Below are 21,877 nucleotides of genomic sequence, written 5' to 3'. Positions count from 1 at the left end.
ACTGCACCAAGCAGTAAAATGACACTGGGACTATACTAGTAAGGAAAACTAGACATTATTTCCCATTCAGGAATCCTACAGTTGGGGGAGACAGGCTTTAATCAATCAAATAATTAACACATTCAAGTATGAAATTACAACTGTGGCAGGTAGCCTGAGGGGGAAATGCTCTAAATCACAAACTATACTAGTTCTACTCACAGAATCTGCTAATTGTCCTTGAATAACCTGTGCTCCATTGTCTGTCCTTTAGAAACTACAATGCTGGAATTTGAACTTATCAGATGGACACTTCTCTAAGTGTCCCCTTAGGAAGGGACAACTGACATGAAATGAGAAGGATGACTAAGAGACACTCAATAGAGCAGGACAACCACCTAGGCAGAGGCAGGCCGCGGATTTAGCTCAGTGGTTCCGGCACCTGCCTTGCAAGCGCAAAGTCCCGAGTTCGATCCCCGGTACCAAAAAAAAAAAAAAAAAAGTCATCTAGGCAGAGGAACAGCATCTGCAAAGTGGCTTTAGTTAGGGTAGAAGATGAACTTGAGGAGCCAAGTAGCACTATACTTTTCAGAGCAAGAACATTATCTTTACTCATAAATGCAACTGAAACCCTTGAAGACCTTTACAGCAGGGAATGTGTGCTATTGACTACAATGTAATCAAAATAAGGTGGCAGCATGGGGTGGTGAGCCAGCTTATTCTGAATTCCATCTCTGACTCCTGAAATGCATGGTCAATAATTAACACCACCTCCAGTTTTGCAGAGATAATTTCAAGAACAATGAGTCATAATTATTGAGTTCTTTGAACTCCTTGAGCAAAAGATGTTTTAGGGACTATAAATGTAAAGTATTATCTATCAGACTGAAAGCTGTCTCCAGTCAAAAAGGAACCAGCAAAGTGTAAAGTATATGAGGCTCTATGCAGTTCTGTAATATTAAACTTTATAATCTGAGTATAAATTAAATGGTTTTAAGGCTGAGTAAGCCAAGTCCTTTGAGCTATAATATCAGAGCACTATGCAAACATTACATCATCTACTCTGAAAATGCCCTTGGGGTGTGTATGTCACAAATATTAGTCATTACAATTCTTGCTTTTAATTTTCTTTCTGAAGATCATCACCAAATTTAGTATAAAAATACTGGAAAGAGGATATATATGGTCCTGGTTTATTCTGCTAGTCTCATTTCTTTAATTTTTTTCCCTTTGAGATAGGTCTTGCTACATTTCAGACTGGCCTTGAACTCACTAAGTAGCCCAGGGTGGCTTTGGACTCGCTTCAATCTCCCTGCCAGAGCCTCCTGTACTGCATGCTGGGATTATAAACAAGAGCCCCCACCACCTGCTTAGTCTCATTTCTTTTTGTCCAAATAGAAAACAAAACCAACTCTGATTAAATGCAAACCGTAGGAGTCGCGTGAAACACGGCGAAATCAGCCCGCTGCAGACAGGCAGGTCTGTGCATGCCCTACCGAGGTCCCAAGTAGCACAGAACATACCGAATCAGCCCGCTGCAGACAGGCAGGTCAGCGTACGCCCTATCGAGGTCGCCAGTTCCCATGGAACACACCGAATCAGCCGGCGACCCACTGGACCCTTCCCACCGACCCCCCCCCCCCCCCCCCCGGCTCCTCTGTACAGCCACCTGGTTCCACACTACAAAGACATAGAGGACACCAGACCAGCAGACCACAGTACTGAGTCCCCCTGCTCCCAGAGCAGAGGTAGGGGCTTCTGAGCTGCCATCCCACTGCTCCTGGTCCAGAGGAAGGGGATTCCTGGCAACCATCCCTCCCGCTGCTCCCAGCCCAGAGGAAAGGGCTTCTGGGCCACCTTCTGTCCTGCCACTCCTGGCCCAGAGGAAGGGGCTTCTGAGCTGCAATCCCACTGCTCCTGGACCAGAGGAAGGGGCTTCCTGGCCTCCATCCCTCCTGCTGCTCCCAGCCCACAGGAAAGGGCTTTTGGGCCACAATTCCTACCGCTGCTCCCGGCCCCTGTACCACCTCTCCCAGCTCAGAGGAGGTAATCAGTGCAGGCGCCAACAGCGCCCCCCCCCCCCGGTCAAAATGAGAAAACACGTAAATAAGTCTCAAAACCAGACTTCCAGATCACCTACAGCAACCCCACGGGGAAATGAGATGGAACACTCTGATACTCAACCACCTGGACCCACTGAACTGGCAACAAAAGGAGATCTGGAAAAAATAAAATCAGAAATAATTTCTCAAATAACAGGAGAAATTGTGCCCCTAATGCAAGACATGATTAATAAATCTAGAGAGGAGCTCAGGAACGTGAGGGAATCACAACATAGGAAACAAATGGAATCCATAAAACAGATGCAAATAGATTTCCAGGACATGAAGAACTCCATTGAAAGTCTACACAGCAGAATGAGCCAATGTGAGGACAGAATTTCACATATAGAAGATAAGATTGCAATTAGTGACCAGGAAAAGAAAAATTGCTTCCAAATTATAAGGGAACATGAGAAATCAATCCAGCAGCTGCTAGACGATGCAAAGAAGAATAACATAAGACTGATTGGGCTCAATGAAGAAACAGGAGAGAGAGTGCAGATGACATAAAAAATCTCATCACAGAAATAATGGCAGAAAACTTCCCAAGCAGGGGAAAAGAGCTTGACATACAGATAAGTGAGGCATAGAGGACTCCAAATAGCCTTGATCAAAAAAAAATCTACACATAGGCATAGAATTGTTAATATTCCAGAAACTCAACAGAAGAACAAAGTTCTACAAGCAGTTAGAGAAAAGAAACAAATCACATACAAAGGAAAGCCCATCAGAATCACAGCAGACTTCTCAATGCAAACCCTCAAGGCAAGAAGAGCTTGGAGTGACATATTCCAAGCCCTAAAAGAAAACAGCCTCCAACCCAGATTGATGTACCCTGCAAAACTATCTTTCAAAATGGATGGAGAAATAAGATACTTTCATGACAAAGAGCACCTTAGGAACTTCGTGAATACCAAACCACACTCCAAAGAATTTTACACAATATACTAGGAACAGACATTGAGGATCAAAACCCCAGGAAGCAAAGCAGAATGAACCCATCTGGCATGACAAGAAATTAAATGGAAAGGGGGAGAACCCAACAAAAAGAAAAAGTCATGGCAATGACAAGTCAATACGCTTCAGTTATAACCATCAATGTTAATGGTCTCAATTCACAATCAAAAGAAATAGACTGGCAGAATGGGTCAAGAAGCAAAATCCAACAATATGCTGCATACAAGAAACACAGTTCATTCAAAAGGAAACTCATGGACTGAAAGTTAAAGGGTGGAAAACAATACTCCATGCAACAGGTACCTGAAAAAAAGCAGGAGTAGCTATCCTCTTTGCAGATCAAGTAGATTTCAAACCAACACTGATTAAGGGAGATGAAGAAGGACACTACAATCTTGTAAAGGGAAGAATCCAAGAGGAAGAGATGACAATCATAAATATCTATGCACCAAACACTAGTGCACCCAACTATATAAAACAAACACTAATGGATATGAAAAGTCATATATGCACTAATACAATTGTAGTGGGGGACCTCAACACCCCACTGTTACAAATAGATAGATCAACTAGACTAAAAATAAGTAATGAAATACTGGAACTCAATCGAACTCTTGAACAAATGAACTTAACAGATGTTTCCAGAGTCTTCCACCCCACAAAATCAGAATACACATTCTTCTCAGCTGCACATGGGTCATTCTCCAAAATAGACCACATACTCACACATAGAACATGTTTAAGTAAGTGCAAAGGAATTGAAGTTATCCCCTGTATATTATCAGACCATAGTGCGATGATATTGGAGATCCATAGCAAAAGAAACTCAAAAAATTTCATAAACACGTAGAAATTGAACAACACACTTCTGAATAACCAATGTGTCACAGAGGAAATTAAAGAAGAAATCAGACAGTTCCTTCAATTAAATGACAATGACAATACAACATATCAGAATCTATGGGACACAATGAAAGCAGTCTTATGAGGGAAATTCATAGCAGTGAATACGCATATTAGGAAAACAGAACAAGCCCAATTAAATAACCTGATGCTGAACCTCAAGCTTCTAGAAAAAGAAGAGTAGGACAACCCCAAAGCTCATACAAGGGAGGAAATTATAAAGATCAGAGGAGAAATCAATGCAATGGAGACTAAGAGAATGATACAAAAAAATCAATGAAGCCAAGAGTTGGTTCTTCGAAAGAATCAACAAAATTGACAAACCCTTAGCCAACCTTGTCAGAAAAAGGAAAGAAAAGGCCCAAATCCATGCAATTAGGAATGAAAAGGGTGAAATGACAACAGACCCAGCAGAAATACAGAGGATCATCAATACCTATTTCCAGAACCTATATGCCAATAAGATGGATGACACAGAAGAAATGGAGAGATTCCTAGATACATATGAATTACCAAAGTTGAACAAAGAAGACCTAAAAATTCTGAACAACCCAATATCAACCAATGAAATTGAAAATGTAATTAAACCTTATCAGCTAAGAAAAGCCTGGGCCCTGATGGCTTCACTGCTGAATTCTACAAGACATTTAGAGAGGAATTGCTGCCACTACTGTTGAAACTCTTCAATGACATTTAAAGGGAAGCAATATTCCCAAATTCATTCCTGGAAGCAAGAATCACCTTGATCCCCAAAGCAGAGAAAGACCCAACCGAAAAGGAGAACTATAGGCCAATCTCACTAATGAACATAGATTCAAAAATCCTTAATAAGATAATGGCAAACAGAATGCAGAAGATCATCAAGAAGATCATACACCCTGTCCAAGTGAGATTCATCCCAGGGATGCAGGGATGGTTCAATATACGAAAATCAATCAATGTAATACACTATATCAATAGAGCCAAGGACAAAAACCATATGATTAGCTCCATAGATGCAGAAAAAGCATTTGACAAAATCCAACATGCATTTATGATAAAAATCCTACAAAAAATTGGAATAGATGGTCTCTACCTCAAACTGATAGAAGCTATCTATGAAAAACCAACAGCCAATATCATACTAAATGGTCAAAAACTGAAATCCTTCACACTAAAATCAGGAACAAGACAAGGATGTCCACTATCACCACTCTTGTTCAATATAGTTCTGGAAACATTAGCCACGGCAATTAGACAAGAGAAAGAAATAAAAGGAATAAAGATAGGAAATGAAGAAGTCAAATTGTCATTATTTGCAGATGACATGATACTCTATATAGAAGACCCCAAGAACTCCACCAAAAGTCTTCTAGACTTAATAACCAAATTCAGTCAAGTAGCTGGTTACAAGGTCAACACACAAAAATCAATAGCTTTCCTCTACACCAATGACGGACTCACTGAGAGAGAAATAGGGCCAATAATTCCTTTCACAATTGGCGAAGCCCAACCAACCTCCAATGCTGCTTGACAAAGTTCCAGCTGGGGGAAAGAAAGGGTGGAACACATCGTACCCTCATGTTTTATTTTTTCTTGCCATAATGTTTATAATTGTTACTCTGATCACAGGAGTCACTGTGTTTGTGATTAACAACAAACTTTCCATGAGGCAAATTGGTAATGATATATTGAAATCTGATCTGGCTCACAAGTCCCAAATTCCAGTTTCTCTTAGTTCTATTGCCACATCCACTTCTGAAAAAACTTCTCCTAAAACCCCGTTTCCCCACTACTATAACTCCCCCTCTCATTGCTGACATTCTTTTTACTACAGGGTTCTTACGAAGAGATTGGAAGGATAGACTTTAGATGTAAGAAATAGTGGAAAATGGGAAATAGAAAGAACGTTAAGACAGGTAAATGCATTAAGGAGACAAGTTACTCAATATTTCTCAAAGTGCTGTAAATATCTCCTGCTCATAGACTATGAACCCAAATGACATTTAGTTAAGATGAATAGAGGTAAAGAAAAATAGAGAGCTAATAGCAAACTATATTAACCATTGTGCAGTTTCTCAAGGGCCAGCTGGCGACCACAAGTTTGACACTTAATTGATTGAATCTTGCTTGTACCCCCGCTGATATAAAGATTTTGATTAAGTTACTTTCTGTTCTGTTTAGGTGTGGGTAAATAAGGGGACAACTGTAATTTTTAAATATGTATTCATGACCTTCAATGAAATGAAACAGCTTAGAGAAATTGTACTTTGTTTAACAAAAAATAACCTTTACTTCAATAGAAATTGCTAAGGCAACTTAAAATGTAAACATGTTCCTCCCAATGCCTCCCAGCTATTGCTTAAAGATATAAAAATAAATCAGACCCCGAGACTTCTCAGAGGGAGGCTGAACATTCCTTGTGAAGGTTCTTTTCTCATCGCCGGCCCAGGACATCTCCCCTTCCTACCCTACATTGACTGCACATCGACTGCAGCTGGTCTGCAGCACACAATAGCATCCAAAGAACGAAATACCTAGGAATCAACCTAACGAAAGAAATCAAAGACCTCTTCTCTGAAAACTATGGCACTCTGAAAACAGAGATTGAAGATGATATCAGAAAATGGACAGACATCCCCTGCTGGGTTGGAAGGATTACTGTAGTGAAAATGGCCATACTTCCAAAACTGCTATATAGATTTAATGCAATTCCAATTGAGATCCCAGCAGCATACTTCATAGACCTTGAGAAAACAATTCAAAAATTCATTTGGAACAAGAAGAGACCGAGAATAGCAAAAGCAATTCTAGGTAACAGAGACATGGCAGGGGGTATCATAATCCTCAACCTGCAACTATACTACAAAGCTACTGTGATAAAAACAGCATGGTAGTGGCAAAGAAACAGACTTGAGGACCAGTGGAACAGATTAGAAGATGCAGAAACAACGCCAGACACACTCAGCCATCTCATCTTTGATAAAGGAGCCAAACACCCTCACTGGAGGAAAGGTAGCCTCTTTAATAAATGGTGCTGGAAAAATTGGGCTTCAACTTGCCAAAGATTAAAACTAGACCTATATCTCTCACCATGCACTAAACTAACACTGAAATGGATTCAAGATCTAAATGTTAAAATAGAAACTCTGAATCAGTTGGAACAGAGGTTAGGTAGAACCCTTGAAGACATCAGTGTAGGAAAAGATTTTATGAACAAACCCTCAGTTGCCCGTGAACTAGCACAAACAATCAACAAATGGGATCTCTTCTTATTAAAAGGCTTCTGCACAGCAAGAGAAACCACCAGCAGTGTGAAGAGATAACCCACAATGTGGGAAAAAATCTTCACCTGCTCTTCCTCAGACAAAGGTCTACTATCTCAAATCTATAAAGAACTTAAAAAGATCAGACCTCCCAAGTTTAAAGAACCAATCCAAAACTGGGCATCTGAAATGAACAGACATTTCTCAGACAAAGAAGTAGAAATAGCAAATAAATACATGAAAAAATGTTCAACATCACTGGTCATTCGAGAGATGCAAATGAAAACAACGCTGAGATTCCACTTCACTCCAGAAAGAACGACTGCTATCATGAAATCAACCAATAACAAATGCTGGTGGGGCTGTGGGGAAAGAGGAATGCTGCTCCACTGCTGGTGGGAGTGTAGACTGGTGCAACCACTGTGAAAATCAGTATGGAGATACCTCAAAGAACCAGGACTGGAAGTCCCATTTGACCCAGCTATTCCACTGCTGGGGATCTTCCCCAAAGAATTAAAAGAATCATACCACAGTGATATATGTGTGCCCATGTTCTTAGCAGCACAGTTTGTGATAGCTAAAACTTGGAGACAGTCCAAATGCCCACCAACTGGAGACTGGATAAAGAAACTGTGGAGTTTTTAAAATAAAATGGAGTACTACTCAGCCATAAAAAATGAGAAATTAGAGACATTTATAGCTAAGTGGATGCACATTGAGGTAATACTCTTAAGTGAAATAAATAGGACACACGTGTAAATACTGAATAGTTTCTCTGGTGTGAGAAACTGAAAGTGTAAATAAGGACTAAATGTATAATAGGTAATGTGAAATAGGAAGAAAAGGGGCAAAGGGGAAGGAAGTGGGAGGGCTAGGGGAAAGGATAGAAGGGAATGGGATTAATATGAGAAAATAGAAAAATAGGAACAAAATCCTTGTAAAGAGGGAGGACTGGAGGGGTTGAAGGGAGGGCTGGGCAAGGGTGAAAAATAAGAACCAAGAGAGACTATGTAAAGGTGCAAATTTCCAATGATGAATGTCATTATATTGTATATCTAAAATGTACCAATGATTAGAATGAATAATCGATAATGCAAAATAGGAAGAAAAGGTCTAAAGGGGTAGGGGTAGTAGGAGGGGCAGGGGAAAGGAAAGAAGTGAAAGGAAAAATGCTGAGAAATGGAAAAAATGGAAATAAGGTCTTTGTAAATAGGGAAGGGTGGAGGGCGTGAAGGGAGGGCTAGGAATGGGGAAAAAATAAGAACCAAGATGCATTATGTAAAGGTACAATTCCCAATGAGAAATGTAATTGTGTTGTATACCTACAATGTACCAATAAAAGAATTTAATAAAGTGAAAAAAAATGCAAACTGTGAACTGGAAGAGATTCCATACAACAGCCAACACACTTTAATACCTAAGTAAACATTTCAATCTTTCATATCCCTATTACAGGGCAAATTTAGTAGCTTGTGGATTATTTTGGCATTAGAAGGAAAATAGGGAAAAAAGAGACAACAATACTTGAAGGACAGGGAGGTAAAATAGAAGCTGGGATCGGAGGGAAATTATAGGCTCACTCCTTTCCTTTCCTATCCATGGAAACTATTTCTGATGCCGCCAGAACAACTTATATCTGAGGTGAAGGGAGGGAGAGAAAGCAATGATGCCTAGAGCTAAATCACTCAGGGGCTATGAAAATGTTTTGATTAACCCATGAAACCAATTTTCCTGGTAATATAAATACAGCACTGTAGTGAGAAGCTTTGATTTATTAAGAAGAGCATTATCATTTTCCAAATATATAAAATTCATCAGTGTCATGTGTGATAGTCTCTTATTGCATATGCCTTCATATCCTATGCTGGGATGATAGATGATAAATCTTTGTGTGTGTGTGTGTGTGTGTGTGTGTGTGGTGCTCAGGATTGAACCTGGGGTCATGGCACTAAGCTACATCCTCAGTTCTTTTTAATTTTTTATTTCAAGTCAGGATCTTGCTAAATTGCTCAACTGCCCAATCTGGGCTTGAATTTGCAATTCTGCCTCAGCCTCCCAGAGTGCTGGTATTACAGGCATGTACCACCACATCTGGCTAATTCTTAATAATAAATTAACCTCTGAGCTGATTTTAGTGGCTCATGCCTATAATCCCAGCACTCAGGAGGCTGAGGCAGGAGGACTGGTAAGAGGAATTAGAGGCCAGCCTGGGCTACATAGTAAGACCCTGTCTCAAAAAACCTAAAAAAAAAATTAACCTTTGAGTCTTTGAATGTGATCGCAGAATCTGAACTACCTGTGGATGTTGACAGATCCATTACTGCCGAGAAATTTGCGTAAGGACGGATTCTTTATTAACTGCAGTCACTGGTATTTGTCTAGTTACTCCCTTCTTCTTAATGGACCAGGCACCACCTTTCTGCTCATTTAGAGGCCACAAGATGTGCAGTGCTCAGTATTTCCCTAAGACTGGGCAATTAAATTAATGATTGTCCTCTATATTTCCTAGTGTGGTTTGATCACACAAAACAATGAATAATTTCTATGTTTCCGAATTAATGAGATCTTATTTACAGGTTCTAGGAGGCATAATTTCCAGGGTGACAACAGCCATAAAGGCTTTTTAAGGTGCCATTTATAGGTTTTGCCTAACTGCGTGGTTTTAGTCACTATAAAATATTAGTCACAATCCAAAGTCTAATGATGACCTCATATAACTTTTTAAAGAACAATTGTTTCCTAAATAAAATAAACCATTCCTCTCATGATTACTTATATCTTAGAATGATATATCTTTAAAAATTTTCATTCAGTGCCTGCCATGGAGGCATATACCTATCACTCTGGGAGGCTGAGTCAGGAAGCTCAAAAGCTCAAACCCAGCCAGGACAATTTTGGGACTTAGTGAGAAAAAAAATTAAAAGAGGAGGAGGTGCTGCAGATGTAGCTCAGTAGCTCAGTGTGAAGGTTCTGGGTTCAATCTCCAGTAGCACAAAAGCAAGCAAACCCATTGCATTCAGTAATCTTAAAAAGCAGAATATGCAAAATTTACATTTTAAAAAGTACATTTTCAAAAGATGTCAAGATGCAATGATTTGCTATTGCATGAAAATATTTATGTAGTTTATTAACATGCTGTAGAAAATATTCAGTTTAATAAACTTGAGTACCTACTATGTATTGTTCTTTCCAAGAGTGAGAGATGAATAATGTGCTTTCTACAAATATTAAGACTAGAGGAATAAAAGGTACACAAATGGCTACCATAGGAAGAAAAATGTGAGGATTATAAGAAAAAGTGCCCAAAAAAGGAGTAAAAATGAAAATTCTTTTGGATAATTTGTAAGGTTTACTTTTAAGTGGCTAAAATGTCTCCTATCAGAGTGCGTTGTTTTTGGTTTTGTTGTTATTGTTGTTTCTGAATCAGGGTCTCCCCATGTAGTTCAGGGTGACCTTGAACTTACTACATAGCCAAGGCAGGTCAGGAACTCCCAGCAATTCTCCTGTCTCAGCCTCTGACAAACATTATCTGGAGTGCTGCGATTCCAGCTTGTTTCACCATGCCTGGGTTGGGTGGTTTCGATTCCTACAGGAGACCCTAAGGGTAGCAAATCGTAACAAATGTGTGCCACTCCAAAGCCATTAATACTAACAAGAGTTCTCATAAAACTGTGAAATGGATACAAATAACTTCGGTACTTTTCTTTGTACTTTAAAAAGTATAATGTAGCAAATAAAAATTTAAATTTCAAACTATATATCCAGTAGAATTCTTGCTTTTCTCAATAGGGAGCAGCTGGTAACCACACGGGGACTCCCCTAAGTAAACCAACATTCTACTCAAACCAATATTAAAGGAACTGCTGCGAGACTCCGGCACTGGTATCCATCTTTAAAAAGTTCTCCACCTGATTTTAATGTGTAGCCAGGATTGCAGCACCGGGCTGGATTGCTGTCAGGCAATTTCGGTCTTCCTAATAATGAATTTATTTATTTATTTATTTATTTTGCTCTTTCTCCTTTCTGGTCCAGTAAATAATAAGGATTTTCCAAGTTCTACTTTCCAATGTTATTTTTATTCACTTCACTTACTACGTGCCAGCCAGGATGCCAAGCTTTTTAAATCCATCTTTCTCATCTCATTTTCTTGTCAAATGCTGAAGTAGGTGCCACTTCTAAATAACTTGCCCTCAACGGAGCCCAAGCTCTTGCTCATTTTGCTACACTTTTTTTTTTCTCTAACTCCTGATAGCGAACTGTTGTGCAATGGAAGACTCGGCGGTGATAAACGTTATCTGGGAAGAGCAACAAGGAACAAACAGATAAATGACACAAGAACAGGTGTGGAAGACACCTGGAGGAGGAAGCCACACCGCAGGGCCGACCAGATCTTCCAGATCCCCAATTCCTCAGACTCCCCAGTCTGCCTACCGGCGATCCCTTCCTCCACCCCTACTTAGCAACAAATCCCTGGTCCTTGTTGGCCAATGTCAAGGCCAGAGTAACTTATAAACGTACAGAGGAAAACCTCGAGTATTTCCCATTACTGGAGACGGAGAGCAGTCTTCGGCAGCTCCCATCTCAGCCTGCCCGACTCCGAGAAGGCAGCGAACGCCCGGGGGCTGCCTGGCTCAGGTTCCCGCTGCGAACTGCCGGCCGGAAGGGCCCGGCCAGCTCTGCCACCCGCGGGGATGGGCGAGGTGGGCGCGCCCGACCAGCTGCCTGCAGGGCGGGCGTGACTGAGGCTGTCCTTGTCCGGGAAGACAGACGGCCCAACCTTCGAGCTCGGGACACCGACGTAACGAAAAGGGATGCAGGCTGGCGCCCTGCGTCAGGCTCAGGGGCGTGCGGTGCCCAACCCGCAAGGTTCCCTCAGGGCTGCCGCGCACCCGGTTGCCAGGGCAACCCTACGCGGCTGGCACCCCGGCGCTCGCGGCCGGAAGTGACGCGCATTCACCTGCCGAGCGGACGGGTGGGGGAGGGGCGGGCCGAGGTGCCACAGCCTCTGCAGCCGCCGCGATTCAGTCAGGAGTGCGCGGGCGACGCCAGACCCAGACCCGGAGCTAGAGCCGCCTACCTGCAGCAGCGGTCGCCCACGGCCCGGCAGCACCATGGCTCTTCTGCTGCGCGTCGTGCTCCTGTGCGGAGTCGCCGGTGAGTGGAAGCCGGCGGGTCCGCAGCGCTCTCCCATCCCAGGGGCGCTCGCTGCCTGCGGCCACCCGGAAACAATGGGCGTGGGGGAGGGGGCGGGCAGCTTCGTGCCGCGGGGTTTGCTCCCCCGTGGGAGGCGGGAGGGGGCGCGGGGCGCGTGGGGTCCTGGTCGGCAGAGCCCGAGGCGGCCGGGGTGCGGGGACCCACTCGTGCCGGGTGCGCTCTCGGCCTCCCTGAGCCTTCTCCGCTCCCCGGGCGGCTCTGCTTTATTTGCTCCTGCCGGGTCCGGTGTTACCTCCCGTGTCGTGGCCGTGCAGCATTACCCGATTTCCAAGCCCGGGGCGGCAAGTTTTCAGGTATCGAGTATAGTCCGAGCCAGCAGGCTGAATTACAAACGCCATTATTCAATGCACACCGAGCTGTTTTGTGCCTCGAATCGTCCTAGAGACCTCTAGGAAAGAGGCGCGGGAAGAGCACCAGCGTATACAGTCTCGGTCCTATAGAAGGGCTTAGCTTGGACCAGCCAGAGCTGGTAACAAGACGAGAAATTCTGAAGAAGACCGTGGGAAATCTAAAGTAGGTGCCTGCAGAAATGCAGTATTGATGCCTGCATTCCCGGGTAAAGTGTAAAGGGAGCGTTTGGTAACCTCCGTTTGAGTTTGTAATGATTTGGTTCATTTTGAAGATAAGACGTGGTGAGCTGCACAGGGTTAACTCATAAAGGTTCGCCAAATACCTTTTTCTGGGAGGAGAAAAAAGGCGCTTAAAAAAATGCCTGAAACATTATAAAAGTGGTGTTTCCATGTCTGTATTTAACCAACTGATCTTTGTCAGACTAAGCACATGCCTTCCAACCAGACGCTTCATTAAAAAATAAAAATCCATAGGTAGTACTTTAGGAGGCGTATTGTACTTTATGTAGCCTCTTGAAGGAATTTTTTTTTTTAAGTACTCAGAACTAGGATCAGGTGGCTCTGTCTGTTGGGATGGCTCCCTGCTTCCTGTTGAAATGTTAATTCCATTGTTGGATGCCACAGCTGTGAGCTGTACTCCTGGGACCACATTCTATTAGCAAGTCTAATCTTCAGTCAGAGGCTATAGCACTGCCTCCCTCTTTTTTGATACAAATCATTTAAGTTTGGCCGAAATTTCCAAAGTAAATCTGGAAAACAGGAAGGGTTACACAACCACTTTACATGGTACAGCCCCACCTTTGTTTCGTCAAGGCTTAAACTCAAGTTGAACTTGAGAACAAAAGGTTTGTCTTCTCTGAAAAAAAAATGTTTTAGAACACATCTAAAGCAGAAAAGTGGAAGAACAGAAACCACTAAAAGGAAATTTTGTGTGTAGGGGGCTAGGCTCTTCAGTTACTTTGATTTTTTTTTTTTCTTGGAGTGCCTCACTTTGATAGACACAATCTTAGCTAGTGATGTTTTAATACATACAGTCATTCTCCTCATAGAGTGCATGTTAGGGTGTAGTGAACATGTCATTAAAGGGCTAATGTCTTCAGCTAAACAAGACAACAATTTTCCCCGCAATTTTTCAGCTTAAACAACTCAGAAACTGGAGTTGATGTGTGGCTTTGAATATTTCTTTAGATATTTCTGACCATCTTAGAAATGCATTGTTATCAATGGAAGTTCAGCATTAACATGTTTAAATCTTATATTGGCAGAACTAGGCTTGCATATTAAGTTTCAGTGCTATAGTAATATCTATTCTAGATTTGTCTATATAGATTTTAAAGAGTTTTGTAGTATACTCCGGTTGCTGATGGGATTGCCCATGTAATAGTAAGTCAATATTGTTAGTAATAATAGTAGCTGGAATAATAGAATTGTGGCAGTAGCAGTGGTAGTAAAATTAAACCCTTGGCTGAATAAATGCCCAACACTTTTCTAAGGGATTTACATATATTCACTTAGTTTATCAAACAACCTTTGATATTTATTATAATTATTTCATTTGTACAGGTAGAGAAACTGAGATACAGAGTAGTTACATAACTTGCAAAAGTCACATATTTGCTCTTCAGTCTGCTCTTACTATCCTGTTACACATCTCAAGTAGCCATTTTCCTCTTTGATTGCCTCGAATTGGCATCCTAATTTCTACCCCTGGTCATCCTGCTGTTGGTTTGAGTTTGTACCAAGAACCAGAGGGTTTTATTACTAGGTTTTTAGTTTTGTTATCTTAGTTGAACACTTGAGGAACTGAGAAGTCTAGGATTCTCCCAGGCTTAGATTGGTGTTGGAGACTAATGTGGTCCAGGTAACAGCAGCATTTACATTACAGACTTTAATAGAGTGCTGCTGATTTTGTGATTACTACATAAGTGAAATTTTAAAAAGTCCATTCTACCAACCACCTGTTATCCACTTAGTGGCAAAGCCACTGTCCTCTGTATGCCTCAGTTGCTTTATATATAAAGAATAGAAATACTGGTGAGGCTGGAGAGATATTGATCAAAAGATACAGCGTTTCAGTTAAATGGGAGGAATAAATTCAAGAGATCTGTTGTAGTGTATTCTAGCCTTTAAAATGGCTAAGGGTAGATTTTACATCTTCTTGCCACACACACACACACATGCACACAAAGTATCATGTGTATTTTAATTAGCTTGATATATGGTCATTCCATAATGGTTTATCTCTTTTTAGTCTTCATGCTCTTCTGTTTTACTTCCCTGCTTCAGTTGCCAAAGGTAATGATAACCCATGTACCAAACAGATTTATCTTTTTGGAGCTCCTTGACAATCTATTTTGGTTCTTTCCAACCTTGTTGACCTGCCCTTCACTGCCTTCTAAAATAGGTCCCTTAAATGTCAGCTTTCCCATAGTTTAGATCAAAGTCCTTTTCTCAGTCTCCATCTTAAATGTGAGTGATGTCATCTATCCAAGGAGGTAACTTCCAAGTAGTTGCTACTAAATGAAAAATATTTTTAGCTCCGGTAATTTCTTTGGATTCTGCACCATTATTTTCAGCGATTTTACAGTGCACTTCCTGAGTGCCTCAGACTAAGTCTCCAAATAAAATTATGCAATAATTAATTGATTAAATGATCTAGTCATTCAGGTATTTATGGCCTACTATGTACTGTGCCCCCTGCTAGGTAACCCTACAACAGTATATAATGCTGCAAGTTGAAAAAGGTGTAGAACATTCTAAGCAGATGGTACAGTTTTGCAAAGACATGGATATCTGAAGGATATGATGTGTCTTGGGAGTTGAGAAGTTTAGTGCATATAAAGTATCTTTACCAATACTACTCTGACTTCTGAGGTAGTTCTGAGTCATAAGACCTAGGGTGGGGTCAAAATTTTTTTCTTTCTAATAGATTGTGCATGATGTCACTGCTAACCTCATTTCAAGTGGCAAAGATCTAAAGGCTCTGCTGACAGCTTCATGGGAGCTCATAGGTCGAGTAACACCCCCACCCCTATCCCCCACCCCTCCCTCACAAGAACAAAAGAAGGTTGTGGAGGTGTTGAAGATGTGAGGTTATGCACTAAGATTTAGTCTCTGGAATGGTAATCGTGCAGGTGGACCCAGTACTTCTAACACAGAAGTTGGTCTGGAATGATCTGGAATTAAGCAGTCCCCCTGGAAACAGCAGAGCAGTGTTGGGCTTTTCTGAGGAACCTGCAGTTGAACCTGATGTCTGGTTGCCTTAATGGGTGGTAAGAGAAAGTTGGTGAGAGGCATTAAGATTTCTGTTTTGGTTATATGGTTAGGACTGGTAGCATTGAGGTGCCTAGAGAATTCACTGATGATAGGCTTCAACTTTATAAAACTAATCAAGCTGAGCAGTAGAACTAAGGCAGAGGTTGAAACCTGAGGTGGGAGAAACAGCCTCTAGTGAGTACACAGAAGATGAACCTGGGAATGTGAAGGAGTGGTAGGGGATGTAGAACTAGAAGGAGGGGGTATCCTAGAGCCTGATGGAGAAATGAGGCCAGTCTTAACAGGAGGAGACTCTTTGAGAAAGTCAGGTGGTTATCAGTTCTACAGAGAGAACAGTTTCTTTAGTGGCTTGAGTAGAGCTAGATTTTAATAGGTTGAATGGGCATCAGGGTAGGCAAAAATGAGAGCTGTACTTGGTACTTGTATGTGATTTGAGAGTGAGGTGGTGTTCATGTGGCTTTAGTTCCAGATAGTGTGAAGGTGCCAGCAGATGAGGACTGTCAGCTTTTCTCTAGACCCAGCACCTTGTTCACATCATCATTCTTCCCTGTAACACTATTCCTCCTTCACATTAATTGCTGAATTTTGGGGTTTTTAAGGAATGTCCCTTTACTGTCCCATCTCTTATAAGATCCCATCAACTTTAAGCTTATTTATCCCTCTTTATATCCCTTCAACCCTGGACCCCCCCTTCAATACTTCTCTTTACTTTTGTTGTTTTAACTAGATTTCCTGAAGGAGTTGCCTGCATTTATTGAGTCCATTGTTCTCTTCCTGTCTCTTAATTCTTCCATTCTTTGAAATCTGATTTTCACCACCTGTACTCCTATGAAACTGTAGCTGTAGACCATAGTTACCACTGTGACTACAGCCAGTGGACCCATCACACTGTTAGCTTCTTTAACAACTCAGCACAAACTGTTCTTTTAAACAATCTATTTTCTCTCATTCATTTTTCTCCCAGTACCATAAATGCTGAAGTTCCTCAGTTAATGGTTTCACTTACCATTTTTGTGCTTACTAGCAACTGTGCTCCAGTTGCTTTGTACTCTTTCCCCAATAATGATCCATAATGGGTGGGGGATTTATGCTCAGTGGTTCCGCCCCCTGCCCCGAAACTGCAAGGTCCCAAGTTGTATCCCTGGTACCAAAAAAAAAAAAGTTGATCCATAATATCAAACCACCCGCTTCACATCTTAATATAGATTTCTCACAAGCATCTCCAACTGAACCTGTTAACACACTGACCTTGCTAACATGAAATGGCATTTTCAGCCACCAGAATGCCCAGGCAGAAGTATGAGTATTTGATATGACTTTCCCTGTACCTGTACCTGTTCACAGTCAGACATTATGTGTGTTCCCCCATCCACTGGCTGTAACCTAGGTTATCCCCTATCTCATAAGCCTGTTGAAATGTCTTCATAATTGGCCTCCAGTGTAGTGGACTTTTTCTGTGTTTTGGGCATATTCCTGTACTGTATCATACCTTAACAGTTCTCAAACGCACCTTTGTTGTAACTGCTCTCAGCAGACTACATTTCATGAGATTGGGGACTGTTTACATCTCACTCCCAGCATATGGCTCTGCGAGTGTTCATTGAGTAAACAAGGAAAGGTGTGCAAGACACAAATCTGTATTTAGCTCGGGAAGGTTCTGGGAAGAAAGGAACACTTGAAGAATAGGTTCAGAGTAGAAGAGGTAAACAAGGGTGGGCTCTGTCACACACAGGTCGGCTTTGCAAAGTGTGTGTGTCAACTTTGCCAGGTGTTCAGGAATGGAGTGAATTCACATCACCACTCCAATCTCAAATTTTTATCTCCTGTTTGTAGCTTATTCCCTTCCTTCCTATGTTTGCACATTTCCTCTATCTTACACAAGTCATTATTGGGTGAAAATTCTTTCTATAATTAAATGTAGGAAATAATTGAGGCTGGAAATTTTGAACTGGGTTTGTTTGGGGGCCAAGAAGTGGTGAAGGTAACTTTAATTATTAAGGTAACTCAGAAAGCAGTTAAACTTCTAACCAAAATGACCATAGACCTTGCTTTCATCTAGCTTATATTTTTTAAGAAAAGCCCAGTAATCTAGAATAATAATTGGTTGTGGGTTTAGATTGTTTTCTATAGGCTGTGGTATTAAGTAAAAGTGGAGGGTAAAGAGGAGTAGTAACCCTTTTGATCTCTGGTTTCCTACTTTTCTATTTAATTTCTTGAGTGGGGCTGAAATTACAAATGACCAAGTGTGAGGAGTATGGAAAAAGGTCACCTTGGCATGATGAACTGATCTATTTAGGAAGCTGGAACAGAGTTTGTTCATAGTTTGGTGATGACTTGGAGTTCTATTATCCCTATTTCTTTCTAAGTTGTTTGCTTTTTCCAGTCCATTACTCAATGTAAAATAAAATGTGAATGAAGTACAAAATGTTTCTGCTTTAAGGGGCAAAATGGTTTAGTAACATTGTATCTCTTCTCTGCTTTCCCGCCTGTCTTTTCTGTAGCCCTTCTTCTCTCACCACCTTGTCTCACCCATTCTCATAAAGGGTAAGAAGTTAGCCAATTAGATTTTATGCTTTACAAAAAAGAAGTTTATGCCTTAAAGGTCTCAACTCAAGTCAGCAGTATTTGCAGTTTATTTTAATTGGCAGAATGCTTATAGAAGAAAAGACTTTTTTGCTCTGTTGACAAAGGAAAGGTAGGGAAAGAGAGCGAGATAATAACAACAGTCTATTTTTAGGGTACACTTGAGATCAGTTTGTCCTTTGGTATTTGGTGAGAAAAGGGTTTAACAATTAAATGAACAAACACGTACATGTGGAGAAAATGCAGATTTCCTTGGAAACTTAAAACATCTTAATACTTTCAAATACATTTTACAATTTGGGGTGGGGATGATTTTGATTTCATTTACTTTCTTAGGAGAAACAACCTAACTAGTCATGTTTCCTTTTGTACCTTCCCATGGAGGAGTGTGTTTTCCATGTGAGGTTTTTGGGGTTTTTTATGGTACAGGGAGCCAACCCAGGACCTTGAGCTTTCAAGGCAGGCATGGTGCCACTGAGCTAAACCCCTGGCCCTTCCATGTGAGTTTTAGCTGAAGGAAGATTTGTCTGTACAGATGAAGTTCTCACAAGGAATCCCAAGGGGTGTCCAGATATATTGAATCACATGTTTTGAGCCATATCTTTTTTAAATCCTTGGAGTCACTCACTGTCACTGACTCTCCTCAGTCTTAGTTTTGAACTTAGAAATAACAGACAGGAGAGTTCCCACAAGGGATTTCTCTAATGGACCAGACAAAAACTTTTGGCTTTGTTTTGTGTCAGAATAGTGCTCCAGTAACGATTGAGAAGACTCTTTTGGCTACTTAGTTGTACAGTGTGAAATCTGATACTTCTAGAACTGAAGTGATAGATCTGGACTAGAAAAATGAACATGCATTTTCTTGAAACAACTTCACATGTATCTCATTTGAACCTGCTTTCTTAACAATCTTGAGATAGGAAAGACACATCATATTATTTTCATTTATAGGAATCAAGTTTAAAGTCAAAACCTGAGTCCCACAACTAGTGTAAAAACAATACTGTCCAGTAGAAATAGAATGCAAGCTACATATGTAATTTAAAATTTTCTAGTAGCCACATTAAAAGGCCAAAAGACATAGGTACAGTTAGTTTGCATATATTTTGTTTAACCCAATTTATACAGAATACATGTTTCCATATGTGGTCAAATTAAAAATATTGAGGTATTAAAAAATTTTTTTCAGACTGACGTCTGGTCAGTATTTTTACTTGCAGCTTCTCCAGGGGCTGGCACCTACCATATTGGTCTGGATGTTGGAGCTTTGGTTCCAATAACATGTTTAGTCCTAGTGTCGTGGGAAATATGAAATATGAAAGATTTTATCTCCCAACCTGTTAACTGTATGATACGCTGAGTTCTTGTTCTCTAGAAATTGAAGAATAAGTCCTAGGAAGGATGGAGGTTAAAAGTAGGAAGGTATTTATTGATAGGAAAGCTCTTGAGGGGCAGGAGGGTCCCAAGTGGGTAGCCCAAGGACTCCACTTTACAGAGAAGTTTTATAGAGTGAAACCCACGTGGGTACAATGCGGGCCACAGCCATGAACATCCAATAAGGCTACAAGTATAGTCACTTAGGTAATAGTGGTCCAATTGGAAACCAAGCTCGTGGATGGAAAGAACAAGAATTCTCCTAGGAGGTGTGGGTCCAGAGGTCTCTGATCATCCCCAGGGTGGTTGATACCTGTCTATACTTTACGAAGAAGTATGTGGGTCTGCTCATCTTGTCTCCATCTTGAGGCCTGGTTTTCAGCCAATGTGCAGCTGTGGTGTGTTTCACCTTTGTCCTGGCCCTCTCCAGGACTTAGCCCTATCTGACTGCCTGTAGTATTTCTACCTAGTTCATCTATCTATAATACTAGAACATATAATGTGGGAAAGCATGAGTTCAGTGTGCCATCAGAACAACTTTTATCATGTGGAAAATGCCTTTGAGATTGTTCTCATGAAATTTTTACCATAATTCCTGTTGGCAGTGAGCTAAGTCCCTTGTTTCTTACAATCATCAGAGTATTGTTTATATGTACACAGAATTATATAAGTTGTGTTTATTTGATTATGAGCATTCACATTTTAAAGAATGTAAAAGGCAGGAAAAAATATGCACAAAAATCATATCTTTAGCCCTTGGGGGAAATGAATGCATTTATAGGGAGGTGCAAAATAGGTAGGCTAGAATGACCTCTGGTAGTAGTTGCCGAGAGGAAACTTGAATTCACTTTGGGATATTAGGAATTTATGCCGTGATTGAAGCAATGAATTTAGACATGCTCACAACAGCAATGATTTTTTCGTTGTAAGTAACCTTTTCTTTATCAACTTCAGGATTTTCCATGTGTACACACATTATTTACTCATTTTGCTATTTCTTGGTTTCTTATTCTGTAATCTCATCTTTATAAGGCACTAATTTCATCTGAGCAGTTGTTGGGGGAGTAAATCATCACTTTTTCTGTCTTGTGTTAATTAAAAAGGAAGGGAGAAGTAAGCTGAGGTTTTTATGAGCAAGGAGGCAAAGGAAGGTTTCCTAAAATGGAGTGATACATATTATTCTATGAGGATGATGAAAATATTCACCATGGCAACCAATGTGCTATACCCATAATGCAAAAAAACTTATTTGCATATGTTTTGCCAGAGAATTCTGAAATTAGCATCTGTGGATTAGAGATCCTGGGGAAGGTTATATACTATTTAGATTGAAAAAAAGGACTAGAATAATTTTGATCAGAATTGAAATTTGAATGCTTCCCTCAGAAGAGCGAATGTCTGCCAGAGGAAGTGGGGGAGGAGTAAGTCATCATACAGTTCTACAGATGCTTTAAACAGTCTATCTATCTGTATGTTTTCTTTACCTTCTCATCTGGCTTTACACTATGATTTACATTGTCCCTAGTCCTGGCTTCTAAATTACATATTAAATATTTCCTATAAGCAATTGCAGTCCCTGTGGAAGTTCAAAGGTAAATAAAGAATGTAATGTGTACTCATGGGTAAGGTACTGTAATGGGTCCTTACGTGACAGAATACAATGAGTTTGTGTCCTGGTGAGTGCAGAGCCAAAAAGCACAACCAGGAGTTGTGGAGAGAGATGATTACCTGCATTAGGTAAGGAGAACACTGATTATTTCCAGAGGAAAGCAAGCCTTGAGATCTTATTGGGAGGCCCACACATATTTATATAGGAAAACATATTAGGGACAGGCACAGTTCTGAGCATGTTCAGTTTACTATGTACATTTCTAAGCATTCTCAGTTTATGTTC

At 40.9% G+C, this 21,877-nt stretch overlaps 1 protein-coding gene and 1 long non-coding RNA gene across 5 annotated transcripts in view; one reads left to right on the top strand and one right to left on the bottom strand.

Annotated features, from left to right (window-relative positions):
• LOC147830377 (uncharacterized) overlaps window positions 1–12,163 on the bottom strand; it is a 134,820-nt gene extending 122,657 nt beyond the window's left edge. Inside the window, exon 1 of the long non-coding RNA XR_015452234.1 lies at window positions 10,651–12,163. This is a non-coding gene — a long non-coding RNA (uncharacterized LOC147830377). The remainder of the gene's footprint in view (window positions 1–10,650) is intronic.
• Window positions 12,159–21,877, top strand: part of Cxadr (CXADR cell adhesion molecule) — a 53,819-nt gene continuing 44,100 nt past the window's right edge. For all 4 annotated transcript variants that reach the window (XR_015452220.1, XM_021256124.2, XM_021256125.2 and 1 more), the window contains exon 1: window positions 12,159–12,340. Coding sequence is in view for 3 of the 4 variants with exons in the window: in XM_021256124.2 (XP_021111783.1) it covers window positions 12,298–12,340 (43 nt within the window). In the remaining variant the exon portion in view is untranslated. The remainder of the gene's footprint in view (window positions 12,341–21,877) is intronic.

The sequence above is a fragment of the Heterocephalus glaber genome, unplaced genomic scaffold, assembly GCF_053883595.1.
Source record: "Heterocephalus glaber isolate CG9 unplaced genomic scaffold, H.glaber_assembly_v1.0 deba00000122, whole genome shotgun sequence".
NCBI classification, from domain to species: Eukaryota; Metazoa; Chordata; class Mammalia; order Rodentia; family Bathyergidae; genus Heterocephalus; species Heterocephalus glaber.
The sequence above is the reverse complement of the archived record's forward strand: the minus strand, read 5'-3'. Positions and strand labels throughout refer to the sequence as shown.